The sequence below is a fragment of the Trifolium pratense genome, linkage group LG1 (genome assembly GCF_020283565.1).
Source record: "Trifolium pratense cultivar HEN17-A07 linkage group LG1, ARS_RC_1.1, whole genome shotgun sequence".
Lineage (NCBI taxonomy): Eukaryota > Viridiplantae > Streptophyta > Magnoliopsida > Fabales > Fabaceae > Trifolium > Trifolium pratense.
Window position 1 is genome coordinate 34109212 of NC_060059.1, and position 12392 is coordinate 34121603.

The window sequence follows — 12392 nt, forward strand, 5'->3', positions numbered from 1 at the left end:
AATGTATTACTTAGTAGCATCTTACTTATAGAACCAACTTGAAAGAAAAAGATTAAAGACAATCTAAAACTTTAAATTAAGTTAAGAAACATCTATATTAATTTTACCAATATTTAAAATTGTCGTTATCAATTTCACCTTGAGTAAGTCTTTATTAAAACTTTATTGTTACGTCTATGGTGGAAGTGGTCATTCACACATGCTGAATTTTATCAGATGTACAGGTTGACTTACGTTTCAAGAAATTAGGTGAGTCTCTATTCTCTGGCCATATATGTAAATGTTTCAGTTGAGATTTCACGTAGAAGTTACCCTTAGAAATAGTCATATTTTACCTCATAGTGTGTATACTAGTGTTCGGTTGTTAGTTACTGTACCAATTTTCCAAGTTCAAGCAACCAATTTGTCAACATCAATGTCAGACACTTACACACAGTAAATAAATTGGACGGCTCACATTACACCTTCACAAACTAAATTTACAGAGACTCGATGATTTGAGATTTGCCAGTAAAAAACAATAACTGCATAACACAATTAGTAAGGGGAATCTGTTTCCATGGTCATGCAACCCCACAATCCAATTCTTGCTCCAATTTATAATACTTGTATAAATACCCTAGCCTATAAATTAGTATTAAGAAATTGAATTATTAATCCCTACTGAGTGGAATGATTGGACTTATACATAAATAACTGTTTTCCTATTCAAAATATTAAGAAATTGAATTACTTTCTTTTACAAAATTTTCTGCTTAGACGCTTCATCGTAAGTTGATGCCAGTGGTAGTAGCAATACTTGGGGGACTCGGCCTCCTGCACCTCTTCGATGGTTCCTAAAGCGATAATGAATGAAGAGAAACAATTATGATGAAGATGTCTATGCATTTCAGCATCCCCACCATGGCTTCAGAGGAGCTCAAAAGCATAAGGTTGAACTTCAGCAACAAATTCACCAAAATTTGCAATAGCTACTTGGTTATCGGAGGTAATCTGTGAGCCTTTCATGTTATTCCCATCAGTTGGCGAGCCAAATCAACATGCAATGCATGACCACCCTGCATCAAGCAATAGCATAAGAATCAATTGCATTTATAATCATGTGTGTCTCAGGTTGGACAAGATACAGCATCAGCACTTGGAACGAAAGACACAAACCTTGTAAGCTATGATGCATGCCACTGGGAGTCCTTGATTACCAAACTGAGCAAACAGCGAGAGATCACCAATAAGATCTAGAATCTTATGACGACATGGTTCATCACTGAAATGAAGTGGTGGATTCAACCAACCTTTACTGGCACTGCAAAAGAAAACAGTCCTTATAAAATGACATGGACCAACAATAGAATAAGAAAAGTAGAACAGAATTCAGTGTACTAATGGAAATGAAGGTCTGTATTTGAATGGTAATAGATACTCTGTATCAATAGTGACTATGCACTTGTTTGGTTCCGCATAAATATCATGTCCCAATACGGTTTTCACCGCAAATTTCAAGAAGCTAAACATTCAAGCTTCTAGCTCAATGTGCGGCCACGTTCAACTCACACGTACTACAACGAAGAAAAATAAAGCCAAAAGAAAGGAACCCAGGCAATTTTAAAAGTGACTTATCTCTTCCAAGTCTCAACTAATAGAAAAATCTCGACTTATTATTGATCTTATTCCTTGAATTTAAGGTATAAATTTCTAATATCAAGTCTTGCAAAGGGCTCATGAAACTATGTCTTAGATAAAAAATTAAACGCCTATGAAAACTATATAATCATAAGTCATAACAAAGTTATAAATACCATAAACAAATAGTGCCATACTTTGAGGAAATAGCGACTGACTTTGAGGAACTAGTGCATATATATGTTTATGGTCCTAAATCCTAATTTCACGGACCTATGCTTAGATATGTGTTTTATGTGAATGCAAACAACTTAGTGAATGGAATTTTGGGAAATTTCTAACAAATCATTATTGCTGCATAAACTATGTTTTAGTATCATATAAGCTATCAAAATTGACTTTTAGCAATAACATAGCTCAGCATTAGGAACAGTTATAATACAAATTTATAGCAAAAGTAAACACCTGCACACAATGGCATTTTCTAGTGAACCCCCTTTGATAAGTCCAGCATTGCGCATTTGCTCAACCTGCAAGATATTTTAAAGCAGGGTATCCAGTGTTAGTTGCATGATATCAACATGTACAACTAAACTAATAGATAAAACAAGTAAAGAAGATGTTAGAACAGATAGCAAATAGAATATAGTATGTACGTTGATAGAATATAATGAACAGAATGGGTATAGTGTTACTGTTAAATCTGGTATGTGCAGTAATTAGTGATGCAGAAGTAACGAACAGAACCTGTAATATCATTAAGAATCACTCTGAGAAATAACTTCTACAGAGTTTCTTGCGAGAAATAGGAATAGTTACAACTGCTGTAAATCAATGGAAATAACTGAAAGAAAGCTAATAACTAGTTTATGTACATCTGGTTAAACTTTTCAGCCTAACATACACACACGACATATAAAATAATAAACATTTTTCCACTAAATAACACATGGCAACAGAAACAAGTTAATAACTAGACTACAAATGACTTTATAACTAACCTCCTCATAGATACAGAAGGTTCTTGACATTGCTATTTGCTTGGAATAAACCAAATCATCCAAGGGGGTTGTAGAAAACCACTGGTTGCCAATAGCAGGTGCCTGCAAAAGAAAGGTGTATATTTTCCCATTATTCAACATCAAACCCTTAAATGGTTCAAACCTTATAAGTTGTGACCTTGCTATACAAAATTTTTTGAATGCAAAAAGTTAGCTGATTTGTTCTCTAGTATTCTTACGGAACGAGTTAAAAGTTCCGATTCTCATGTAAGGGTAATCATGATGGGGAAAAAACTTAACATATTCTATTGCATTATTAATCATAGGGCAAAATTGTTGCGTCAGCTAGTTTTTATTACAAACTAGCTAAAAATACCCAAAACTAATAAATCTGGTATGTTCTTGGAAAGACAGCCTCTGGGAAAGATTAAAACATTTTTCAATGGTTATTAATCCGATAAACAAAGCTTCAAAGTGCTATACATACTTTAATATACCGTATTTGGTTTCCAACTTCTTTTTTATTTTCCTTTGGTAGCTTTGAGTGAGAATTAGTTTTTGCAATAATATAATGCCATCTTTTTAGTATGTAGCAAATCCGACCCAGTAGGAAAATGTTTTAGATTTTGTTCTTGTTGCTGGAAGCTTTAAGTTTGACACTTTAGGTTTTTTATTTATTCAACTTATCGTCTATTTTCCATGAAAAATTAGTATTAGTACAGTATCCTTTGAAAGACAAGTAAAGTATATCTCTCAATCTCATCCTTAGAAAACTAGGCAACTCATTAAGGTCTATAGAGTAATCAAGAAAGCAAGCAAATTTTTTCATTTATACATGTCCAGTAAGGATAGCGTATTGAAGAAAACAGAATGTACATAAAAATCTTGATCAATATTCTCAATCCAATGTATTAATCTATCCTTACCTGTGGAAAGTTTATACCATAAGTTACTCGAACCACTTCCGAAGGAAATGCGGCAACAAAAGAATCATTCCTCCAAATATGCACCGGTTGATTAACATGTGGAGCTATTTTCTCATAGCTTTTTCCATCAACATCAGTTGCTATCTCTAAACCCACTTCTTCCAAGGCTGCCACCCATTCCCTTGCTGATCCATCAAGTATAGGAATCTGTGTAAGAAGTTAAGGAAAATAATAGTACTATTAGTACAACATATTTTATTCCAAGAACTAAATGTAAGGAACAATGAGAAAGGGAGGAAACTTAATTATAGATTTTTTTTCTATCCACAAAATTGCAAATACTATCGTTATTTTGATGAAGCGGAGCCTATGAGCATGGACAAGAAAAATACAACTGTACTAAGGCCTTTTCTTATCATACATGAAATTGTGTCATTGCATATAATATGAAGGCGTTTGGAAGAGTCTATTTATAACTAACTTATCGAATATACACAAATTGTTGTTTTTAACTTATTTCAACAACTTAGTGAATAAATAAATGCTTAAATAGTTCAGTCAAACATGCCTCTGACTTTGATCATATTTGCACTAAAACCTTTCAAAAATCAAGCTGTGCATATTCGGACATTTTGTTGGTTTCAAAGACAAGGTTCAAAGTCCACATTAGATTAATTAGAGTAAGAATAATTACTCCCTTCCATCTTAAATATAAACCCAAAAACAATCACATTAATTTAATTTTCTCGGTGTCACACCCTATTGTATTTTCCAAAATATCCTTCATTGAAAGTTTGAAACTTGTTTTATACTACGAATGAAAGAGGTTATTGTAAAATGAAATCTAGATTAATTGAATGATATTTTATGAATGATATAATGGCACAGAGTAAAATTAATCACCATTGTCAGTGGCATCAGCTGCAGATCACAGAAAATAGCAGTTTGTTCAAATTCCACATTTCCACTACCCAACACTACTATAACACAACTACAGCCGCTAATTAACAACGCTTTGTACTACTAAACAATGTATCGTGGAACAATAGCTATTCTGCTACGCTATAGTGCCGCTATTTGACAACACTGAAATTAATCGAGTTTTAATCATATTTTGCAACACAAACTTGAGAATTTTGTTGATTTATATTAGAAACCAAAGAAAGAGAAATTAAATAGTACTATGCACAGCCAGTGCAAACTAATTTTATACGGTCATTCAATAGCAACCGTATATTCCCCCAAATCACCTCACTACACCCCACTTCAATTGTATGACATGAAGAAAAGCTTGATTCCTATTGAATGTAAGTCTAAAATTAATTTACACCGACAAAGCATATCCATTAAACTCCCAAAGAAATACCAGTACATTCTATAATCCAAATTAATTTTCTCACAAACAAAATCAATCAATAAATTAACATTTAACAATCTTGTTACCTCAGCTTCATCACATTGATCATCCAAATTCTCAATCTCAATCCTACAATTATCAACACCAACAGCTTCCAACGCCGAAAGCAAATGCTCCACAGTCCGAATCTTCACCCCATCTTTACACAAAGTAGTACAAAGAGGCGACACCTGAGCAAATTCAACCGAAGCAGGAACCAAATTCGACCGAAAATCGAAATACCTTCCTTGACCTGAAAATCCAGGACACAATTTCACCTTCGAAACTTTTCCAGAATGCAAAGAGATTCCTTTCCGTTCCACAGATCTTGTTAGGGTTTGTTGAAGCTTTCCGGTCTGCAGAAATAGATCATGATAATAGGTTTGTGTTTGGATTCAATGAAATAATTTGAAGTAAGTACGTTTTGTGGATAGTTGAAAATAGAAATGAAACAAACAGGGTATAAGAGAGAGTTAGTTACGGGTTTCCAGGTGATGAGTTTTGATGATCGGAGAGAGCTGAGAATTGACATTGCATTGGCAGCCAGCCAGGGAAGTCCCGCGTCCCCAACTCCCCAAGCAGTGTGGTTTTTCTTAAAGTAAAAAATTTTAAATTTCTGTTCATAAATTTTTTATTTTTATTAGAATTTACTTTTTATTTTATTTTTTGACTTAAGAATTAATTGTTGGCACAAACCCAAATAAAATGTATTTATACACACATTCATCAATAAAAAATATGTGGCTTAATTGGAGTTTTGATTTCCCTATCATAATTTTTAACTTTAAATTGGCAATGTGATATGTTTTAAATGATGTGACATATGATATGATGATGAGACATCGATGAAATCGTGAGAAAAATCTTTCATAAAGTTAATTTAAAACACATTAGTATATCATCATATTTTGTGCTAGGAGGACCAAAATTGTCGAATTTTAAAATAAGGGACTAATTCTGCAAAATGTAAAAATATGAGATCAAAACTATAATTAAGCCAAAATTATATTTAATTACACTGGTAAACCCCGGTCCAACCTCGGTTGAACCTTTAAACCTTGAACCTTTGTTTATATCGGTTCAACGTCCGGTCCATCCGGTTTTGACAAAGCCAAACGCGTCCCAAGCCATATAGCTTATGTTTTCTCTCTCAGCTCCCGTGAATCTTTTATACCCCAATATTCCAATTGAAAATTCGATTCGCAGAAACCGAATTTTTACTAGTGCATATTTAGAGTAAATTTCTGTTTTTAGAAATCAAAATTTGTTTTCAAGGCAAAAAAAAACTTCGGTTTCTACAAACCGAAATTTTTTCAAGGACAAAATTGGAAATTCAAGGAATAAGGTGGGGGGAGAGAAAACATCCATATAGCTAGGTTGGGTGGTTTAACGTGGTGTTTATGTATTGTTTCCCCCGCTTTTCTGCACAGTCCAAATCACCGTGTCTGTGTTTCAGGCGGAGGCACGAACTACCCAACTGTGTGTGGAAAGCTTCGTTGTTTCAGGTACTTGTCTTTGTCAGCCTTCTACGTCTTACTTGCGCTTTCTTATTGATGATATAGCTTTAGTGCAATGTTTATTTTCTTTGCTACTTTGTTAATTTTTAATGCATTTCTTACATTCAATGTGAACATTCAAATCAGTGATTAATTTGTTGATAGTAGTGTGTGGTTTTGTGGTTTTAATAAATTTGTGAGTTATATGCCTTTGTTGTGTTTGATTAATTGACTGAACCAAATGAAGCTAAACTGGAGTATATGCTTGAACATGAATATTGTATTGATTTATTTGGTTAATAATGCTGCTTGGTATTTTTTTTCGCTTTTGAGTATATTAAATGGTTAAGTGGGTGCAGGATATTGTAATGCGCTTTTGAGTATATTAAATAGTTGTTTGTTCAAATCCTACTGTGCTAGAACACTACTATTGCCTCTATTTGACAACACTTCATAATTTGTGCTGTTGTATGGCGCAGAACATTAATGGTTTCTTCAAGTTCCGCTATGATATTGCACTATAATTGTTATTTGACAACATTGGTTGTGCTGCTCTTGTTATTCCAGTCTTGGATGGCTGAATTATTGACGTCTATTCCAAAATAAATCGGAAAAATAACCCAATACGTTATTTTTGGGACCTAAAATGGAAAAAGTGGCCAATTTAATGAAATAAATGCTAGTGACTGACCACTGACCTAAGACTGACTAAGAGTACCGACGAAAGAATACAAAACGTATCTTATAAAGACCTTGGCCTTGATCAAATATGTACTTCCTTTTTTTTTTCTTTTTTTTTTTGGAGTATTACATATTATACTGTTTACATCCAAAACATTTTGAGTAGCCTGTCGCTAAGATAAATATGAAATTCAAAAACCTATAATATGATATATGAACTGTTTAATTATCAAAGATTGATTTGATGTCATGCTTATATAATCAAGCTTAATTAAGGATGTATGTTGTAGTTGAATTTTTGAAACCAGGATGGAGATATAGTTTGAATCAGCATTGTATTTATTTACCTGCTGTTTTAGAATCTCAACATCTTATACATAAGTGAAGGGGTTGTCGGATATACCTATTGAATACATTTTTCTTTCTGCTTTTTTTCTTCTTTGTTCAGGTTTCTGTATTCGACCGCTTTTCTGGCAGTTAGACTGGCAATTCATTGACTTGCCCTGTTGACTTGGCTGACCTTTCATTATAAACGTACGAGAAAATCTACCCAAAACCATAACCTGAAGCTGTAAACTTTTTGAGTGGTAAAGGAAGCTGTCTAGGAAGTAATATGGAGACTAAGCGCTGTAGTTTCTGGCTTCCCAACAAAAAAAGATTTTGTGCAAACACCCTTCTCAATGGTTCCTTGTATGTTTTAGTCCTTTTCTTTCTATTTATTATTTGAATTCATCTCACTCACATTCTCTCAATTCTATGGATCCAGGTTCTGTGGTAATCATAACTCAAGGCCTGAAGGCCAGTGGATTCAATGCCCCGTAGATCCATCCCAGTACTCTCTCTCTCTCTCTCTCTCTCTCTCTCTCTCTCTCTCTCACACACACACACACACACACACACACACACACACACACACACACACACACACACACGTGTGCACGCACATGTAACTTTCATTGTCAGCCCATGTTTGTTCTTTTAATCTTTTTAGCTCCTTTTGATTTAGTTAATGTTCCTTCCATCATTTGACAGCTCAGTGCTTGAGCAAAATCTCAAATCGCATGTTAAGCGATGCCCATTCCTGAAACAGGTTCAATCCCTGTCCAACCAACCTTTCTATCAAAAGGGTATCAATGCTGGTTCTGATGAAGAACAGCTTGACGAGGAAATTTCGGGGATTAATGATTCAAGATTGCTCGCTATGACTGTTTCTTCAGAAATGAAGAGGAATGCTCTTCACAAGATGAATGTGCCTGAATTCTGCAATTTAATTGAGAAGATTGAATCTGTTCATGAATCATTGTGTAAAGATATTCAGGACTCGTTTCAGATGCCAGAGGTTTGCAGTCTTTGGATTAAAAGCAAAGAAGAAGAAAGGTAGCTTTCTCCCTGAATCTAACCCTTTGTTTGACAGGTTTGGTTTTTATTTCCAACTTGAGTATTTTGCAGGAAATTGCCGTTTCAGGAGAAACATATAATGCAGCAGGCATCTATTGTGGGAAATTTGGAAAGTTTTGGTGTATTGAAGAATTCTCTTGGAAGGAAACCATCAACATGTGAGGAACAAGTTGAGGGGAAGGAGGACGGTGTCTCAACAGTCATTGAGTTTGGAGCGGGTAGAGGGTATTTGACACAAATGCTTGCAGATTGTTATGGAATCAATAGAGTTTTCCTTGTCGAGCGAAAAGCATACAAGTTGAAGGTAGGAGATATTCCTGAAACTGTTTGAACTTGCAGTGATTTTTAATTTATTATTTGTTATTTATTTATTTATTATTTACGTTATCCAATGCTATTTCTAGGCTGATCGATCCTTGCGACAGAATGAGAGCTTGACGTTAGAGCGTTTGAGAATTGACAGTAAGGGTCCTCAGTATTCTTTCTGTATAAGATATTTTCTGAACTTGTTATTATACTAACTGAGTTACACTGCCTTCTGAGATATCAAGGTGTATTGTGAGTACGTGTCAATCTATGCAATGTATCTTAGCTAATTTTGAATTTGATAAAATTCGAAAATCCAACTTTGCAGTTGAAGATTTAAATTTGAATGCTGTTGAGTCTTTGCAAGGAGTTCCATTTCTGGCCACTGGTAAACATCTATGTGGAGCTGCAACAGGTATTTTGGAAATTTAAATACACATTCCGATGAAATTCACGGTGATTGTTTTATTGATGAAAACATAAATGACTGCATTTTTTCTAATTATAATATGGTTATTCAATTTTTTCCTCAGATTTGACTTTGAGATGCTGTTTTCCTGAATATAGAAAAGATAGTAGTGAACAGTTCACTGCTAGTATTAATTTTGGAGGTTTAGCTATCGCAACATGTTGTCACCATCTCTGCCAGTGGAAACATTATACAAGTAATCACCTTGTTCTTTGCTTGTGAATACTATATATATATATATATATATATATATATATATATATATATATATATATATATATATATATATATATATATATATATAGTCAGGATCCGTTGACACCATGTGTCAAATTAAAGTTTGACACCAAATCTCCACCGTTCATTTTCTAAAAATCAATGGCTAGTAATAGTTCTCTAAAATAAGTCACGTGAGCTTTTATCCCCTACTCTCTTCTCTTTTTTCTACACGATATGCATCAACGCAGCAAAGATTGGGTTAGAAACCATTGAAGCATGCCACCATATTCATACCCAGCGGCCAGCACAGTAACTCGTGATTCTTCTCTACAATGATAATTGACTCCTAATTCAATTTCAAGAGTTTTTGTATTATACCAAAACCACAAGATTAATTGTGTGTATCCACATCTATTGAATTCACATATATAATTGCTTATAATGATTTACAAGCTAATTGATTTTGAAGGAGTGTTCAATTAAATATTCAATCATGACTCTTAATCGGTGGCATCTCAGAAATACAATTACCACACCTAAAACTCCATCAATCGATGCAAACACATCAAAAGCACCCCTAGATTCACATTACTGCCACCCTCAAAATTGCGTCGATTTCATAAAGTTTAACAAGGTTTGTCTAAAATATGTCAAAAAAAAAAAAAACAAGGCTTGTCTAATTAGGTTGCGATTCATATAAGGGATTAACCTAGGCAAACGAAGCTCAATAAGGAGGAGTGGCGCTTAGGAAATAGAATTTCACGTGACTTAATATAGAGAATTATTACTAGCCTTTGATTTTTAAAAAATCAACGGTGAAGATTTGGTATCAAACTTTAATTTGACACCTGGTGTCAACGGATCCTGACTCATATATATATATATATATATATATATATATATAAACCTCTCTTTGATAACTTCTGGTTACTAGCTAACTTTTATTGTGACCTTGTAGATAAAAAGTTTTTCTTAGATTTGGGAATGACAAAGGAAGAATTTCATGCTGTTACATGGTTTACTAGCTGGGCGGTAGATGCTACTCATGATTCAGATTTTCCCGATACTACTGATTGTGTATCACATTTGCAATCAATGTAATCCTTCCATTTTTTAATAATTAGTTTTGACATCAGAATTCACGCTACCATTAGTATTTCAAGCCGTGTTATTTTAGGATCTGATTCATCTAAAGTGAGCAACTCACTTTAGTTCGTAAAGTAAATAATATCATCAACTATTGATGAATAAATCAATTGTTGATATTACATGCAAATTGCTAGTATTTCAAAATACGAACAATTGATTTTGTCATTAATGATACGGATTACTTACTTTACAGTTTACTGACTTTAGATGCGTCAAATGGGTTATTGAAACTGGTATAATTAAAAGCTGTATTTTGATCGCAGAAAGGAGCAAGGCAATGGATATTCGGATGGAGTCGAAAAAATTCTTTCAGAAATGGAAGCAACAAAACGAGCAGCACTGGGATTTAAGTGCAAGTGGATTATTGACATAGGGAGGTTGATGTGGTTAAGAGAACATGGATTAGATGCAAAACTTGTCAGATATGTTCCACCAAACATTTCTCCTGAAAATCACTTGCTATTAGCTAAACCTTTGAATTGATTATTCATATCCTTCTCTTCTTATTCTTGTAGCATTTGTAGACAAATATTATGCTAAAATTTACTGTCAGGTTGATTATGTAGTTTCTGATGTACTGAAATAAAATGAGGATAATATTGAATTGTGTTACCTATTCCCTATTACATTACAAATAACATTCTGCCGCAGGATTCACTTTATTTTTATTCAACTGTTGCATTACTTATAAGTACAAAATAACATTATACGTGTTTTAAAAATCGAACTGGTCATCGAACCAGTGAAGGTATTGGGTTATGGTCGAACCATATATTGAGTCATTGGTCGAATCACATGACTATACCGGAAAAAAACTAGGGATGCTCGCGGTGCGGTTTGGTTCAATTTTGAGCATAAAAGTTATCCTAACCGCGAGATAAAAATGTATGCGGTTCGGTTGGTTTTTAAAATGTCATCCAAACCAAACCAATGCAGTTAGAATTGGTTCGGTTTGTGCAGTTTATCACGATATAAAAAATATGACAATATTTCCAACTTGTTACAAAATAGGATAATGTTAACTTGTGCCCTTAAGGCACATGTTAAGAAGATAAATGTGGAAAATATTTATTGAACTTGTGTTGTATTCAATTCTCTAAGCATTAAATTCTTTGTATCATTAAATGCTATATATTTCTATTTTTAGGTAGCTTAACATGACTCATACATAATAACCTATTTTTAATACCAACGGTATAGTTCTAGATCGCGTGAAATTATATGTCATTGTTTTGACAGTCTACTATTTTATGGACTCAATTTGGGTTGATTGCTAATAGTTGATAGAGTTAAGTTAAGTATTGCGGTTTGGATTGGTTCAGTTTTCTGAAATGAAAACCGCAAACCAAACCAAACCGTACGGTTTATAAGAAAAATGATCCATGCGGTTAAAATTAAATGCGGTTTTTTCGGTTTCGATTTGGATTGGTTTGGTTTGCGATTTTACTTTTGGATTGGTTCGGATACGATCACCCAACGTGTTCGAATCCTACTTTGGCCACTTTTATCATTTATTTTTTGAAAATAAAACTAGTGCAGTATAATTCTCTTCAAATCGGACCGTATGGATTCTCAACGGTTTAATTAAAAAATGGCTGGTTCAATTACATGGCCGGTTTAACATATCGATCGGACCGATTACGGGTATGGTTCACGGTTGGACCGAGCCAACCGGACGACCCAGTTTGTCCTTTTAGCCCCTTATGGAATGAGTCAAGGTATGCTCCATTT

At 33.9% G+C, this 12392-nt stretch overlaps 2 protein-coding genes across 2 annotated transcripts; one reads left to right on the forward strand and one right to left on the reverse strand.

The window, feature by feature from the left end:
• Positions 1-554: 554 nt before the first annotated feature.
• On the reverse strand, positions 555-5553 carry LOC123902732 (probable UDP-3-O-acyl-N-acetylglucosamine deacetylase 1, mitochondrial). The gene is made up of 7 exons (XM_045952521.1): positions 5425-5553; positions 4991-5299; positions 3548-3754; positions 2622-2723; positions 2086-2150; positions 1159-1303; positions 555-1058 (listed from the first exon to the last, which is right to left on the reverse strand). Exons 1-7 carry the CDS (start codon positions 5473-5475, stop codon positions 1005-1007), a joined length of 933 nt encoding a protein of 310 aa, XP_045808477.1. The 5' UTR covers positions 5476-5553; the 3' UTR covers positions 555-1004.
• A 472-nt stretch (positions 5554-6025) lies between these two features.
• Positions 6026-11271, forward strand: LOC123922519 (tRNA:m(4)X modification enzyme TRM13 homolog). The gene is made up of 10 exons (XM_045975232.1): positions 6026-6448; positions 7569-7810; positions 7887-7952; positions 8153-8497; positions 8570-8822; positions 8923-8980; positions 9153-9239; positions 9358-9489; positions 10471-10609; positions 10925-11271. Exons 2-10 carry the CDS (start codon positions 7734-7736, stop codon positions 11142-11144), a joined length of 1377 nt encoding a protein of 458 aa, XP_045831188.1. The 5' UTR covers positions 6026-6448; positions 7569-7733; the 3' UTR covers positions 11145-11271.
• The last annotated feature ends 1121 nt before the right edge of the window (positions 11272-12392 follow it).

Excerpts from the sequence above, each read along its gene's own strand:
- LOC123902732 (XM_045952521.1), bottom strand. The coding sequence starts at position 5,475 with ATGTCAATTCTCAGCTCTCTCCGATCATCAAAACTCATCACCTGGAAA. Across the intron at positions 5,300-5,424 it reads AACTCATCACCTGGAAACCC|ACCGGAAAGCTTCAACAAAC; the intron begins GTAACTAACTCT and ends CTATTTCTGCAG. Across the intron at positions 1,059-1,158 it reads CATGCATCATAGCTTACAAG|GGTGGTCATGCATTGCATGT; the intron begins GTTTGTGTCTTT and ends TGCTTGATGCAG.
- LOC123922519 (XM_045975232.1), top strand. The coding sequence starts at position 7,734 with ATGGAGACTAAGCGCTGTAGTTTCTGGCTTCCCAACAAAAAAAGATTT. Across the intron at positions 9,240-9,357 it reads TCTATGTGGAGCTGCAACAG|ATTTGACTTTGAGATGCTGT; the intron begins GTATTTTGGAAA and ends TTTTTTCCTCAG. Across the intron at positions 10,610-10,924 it reads GTATCACATTTGCAATCAAT|AAAGGAGCAAGGCAATGGAT; the intron begins GTAATCCTTCCA and ends TTTTGATCGCAG.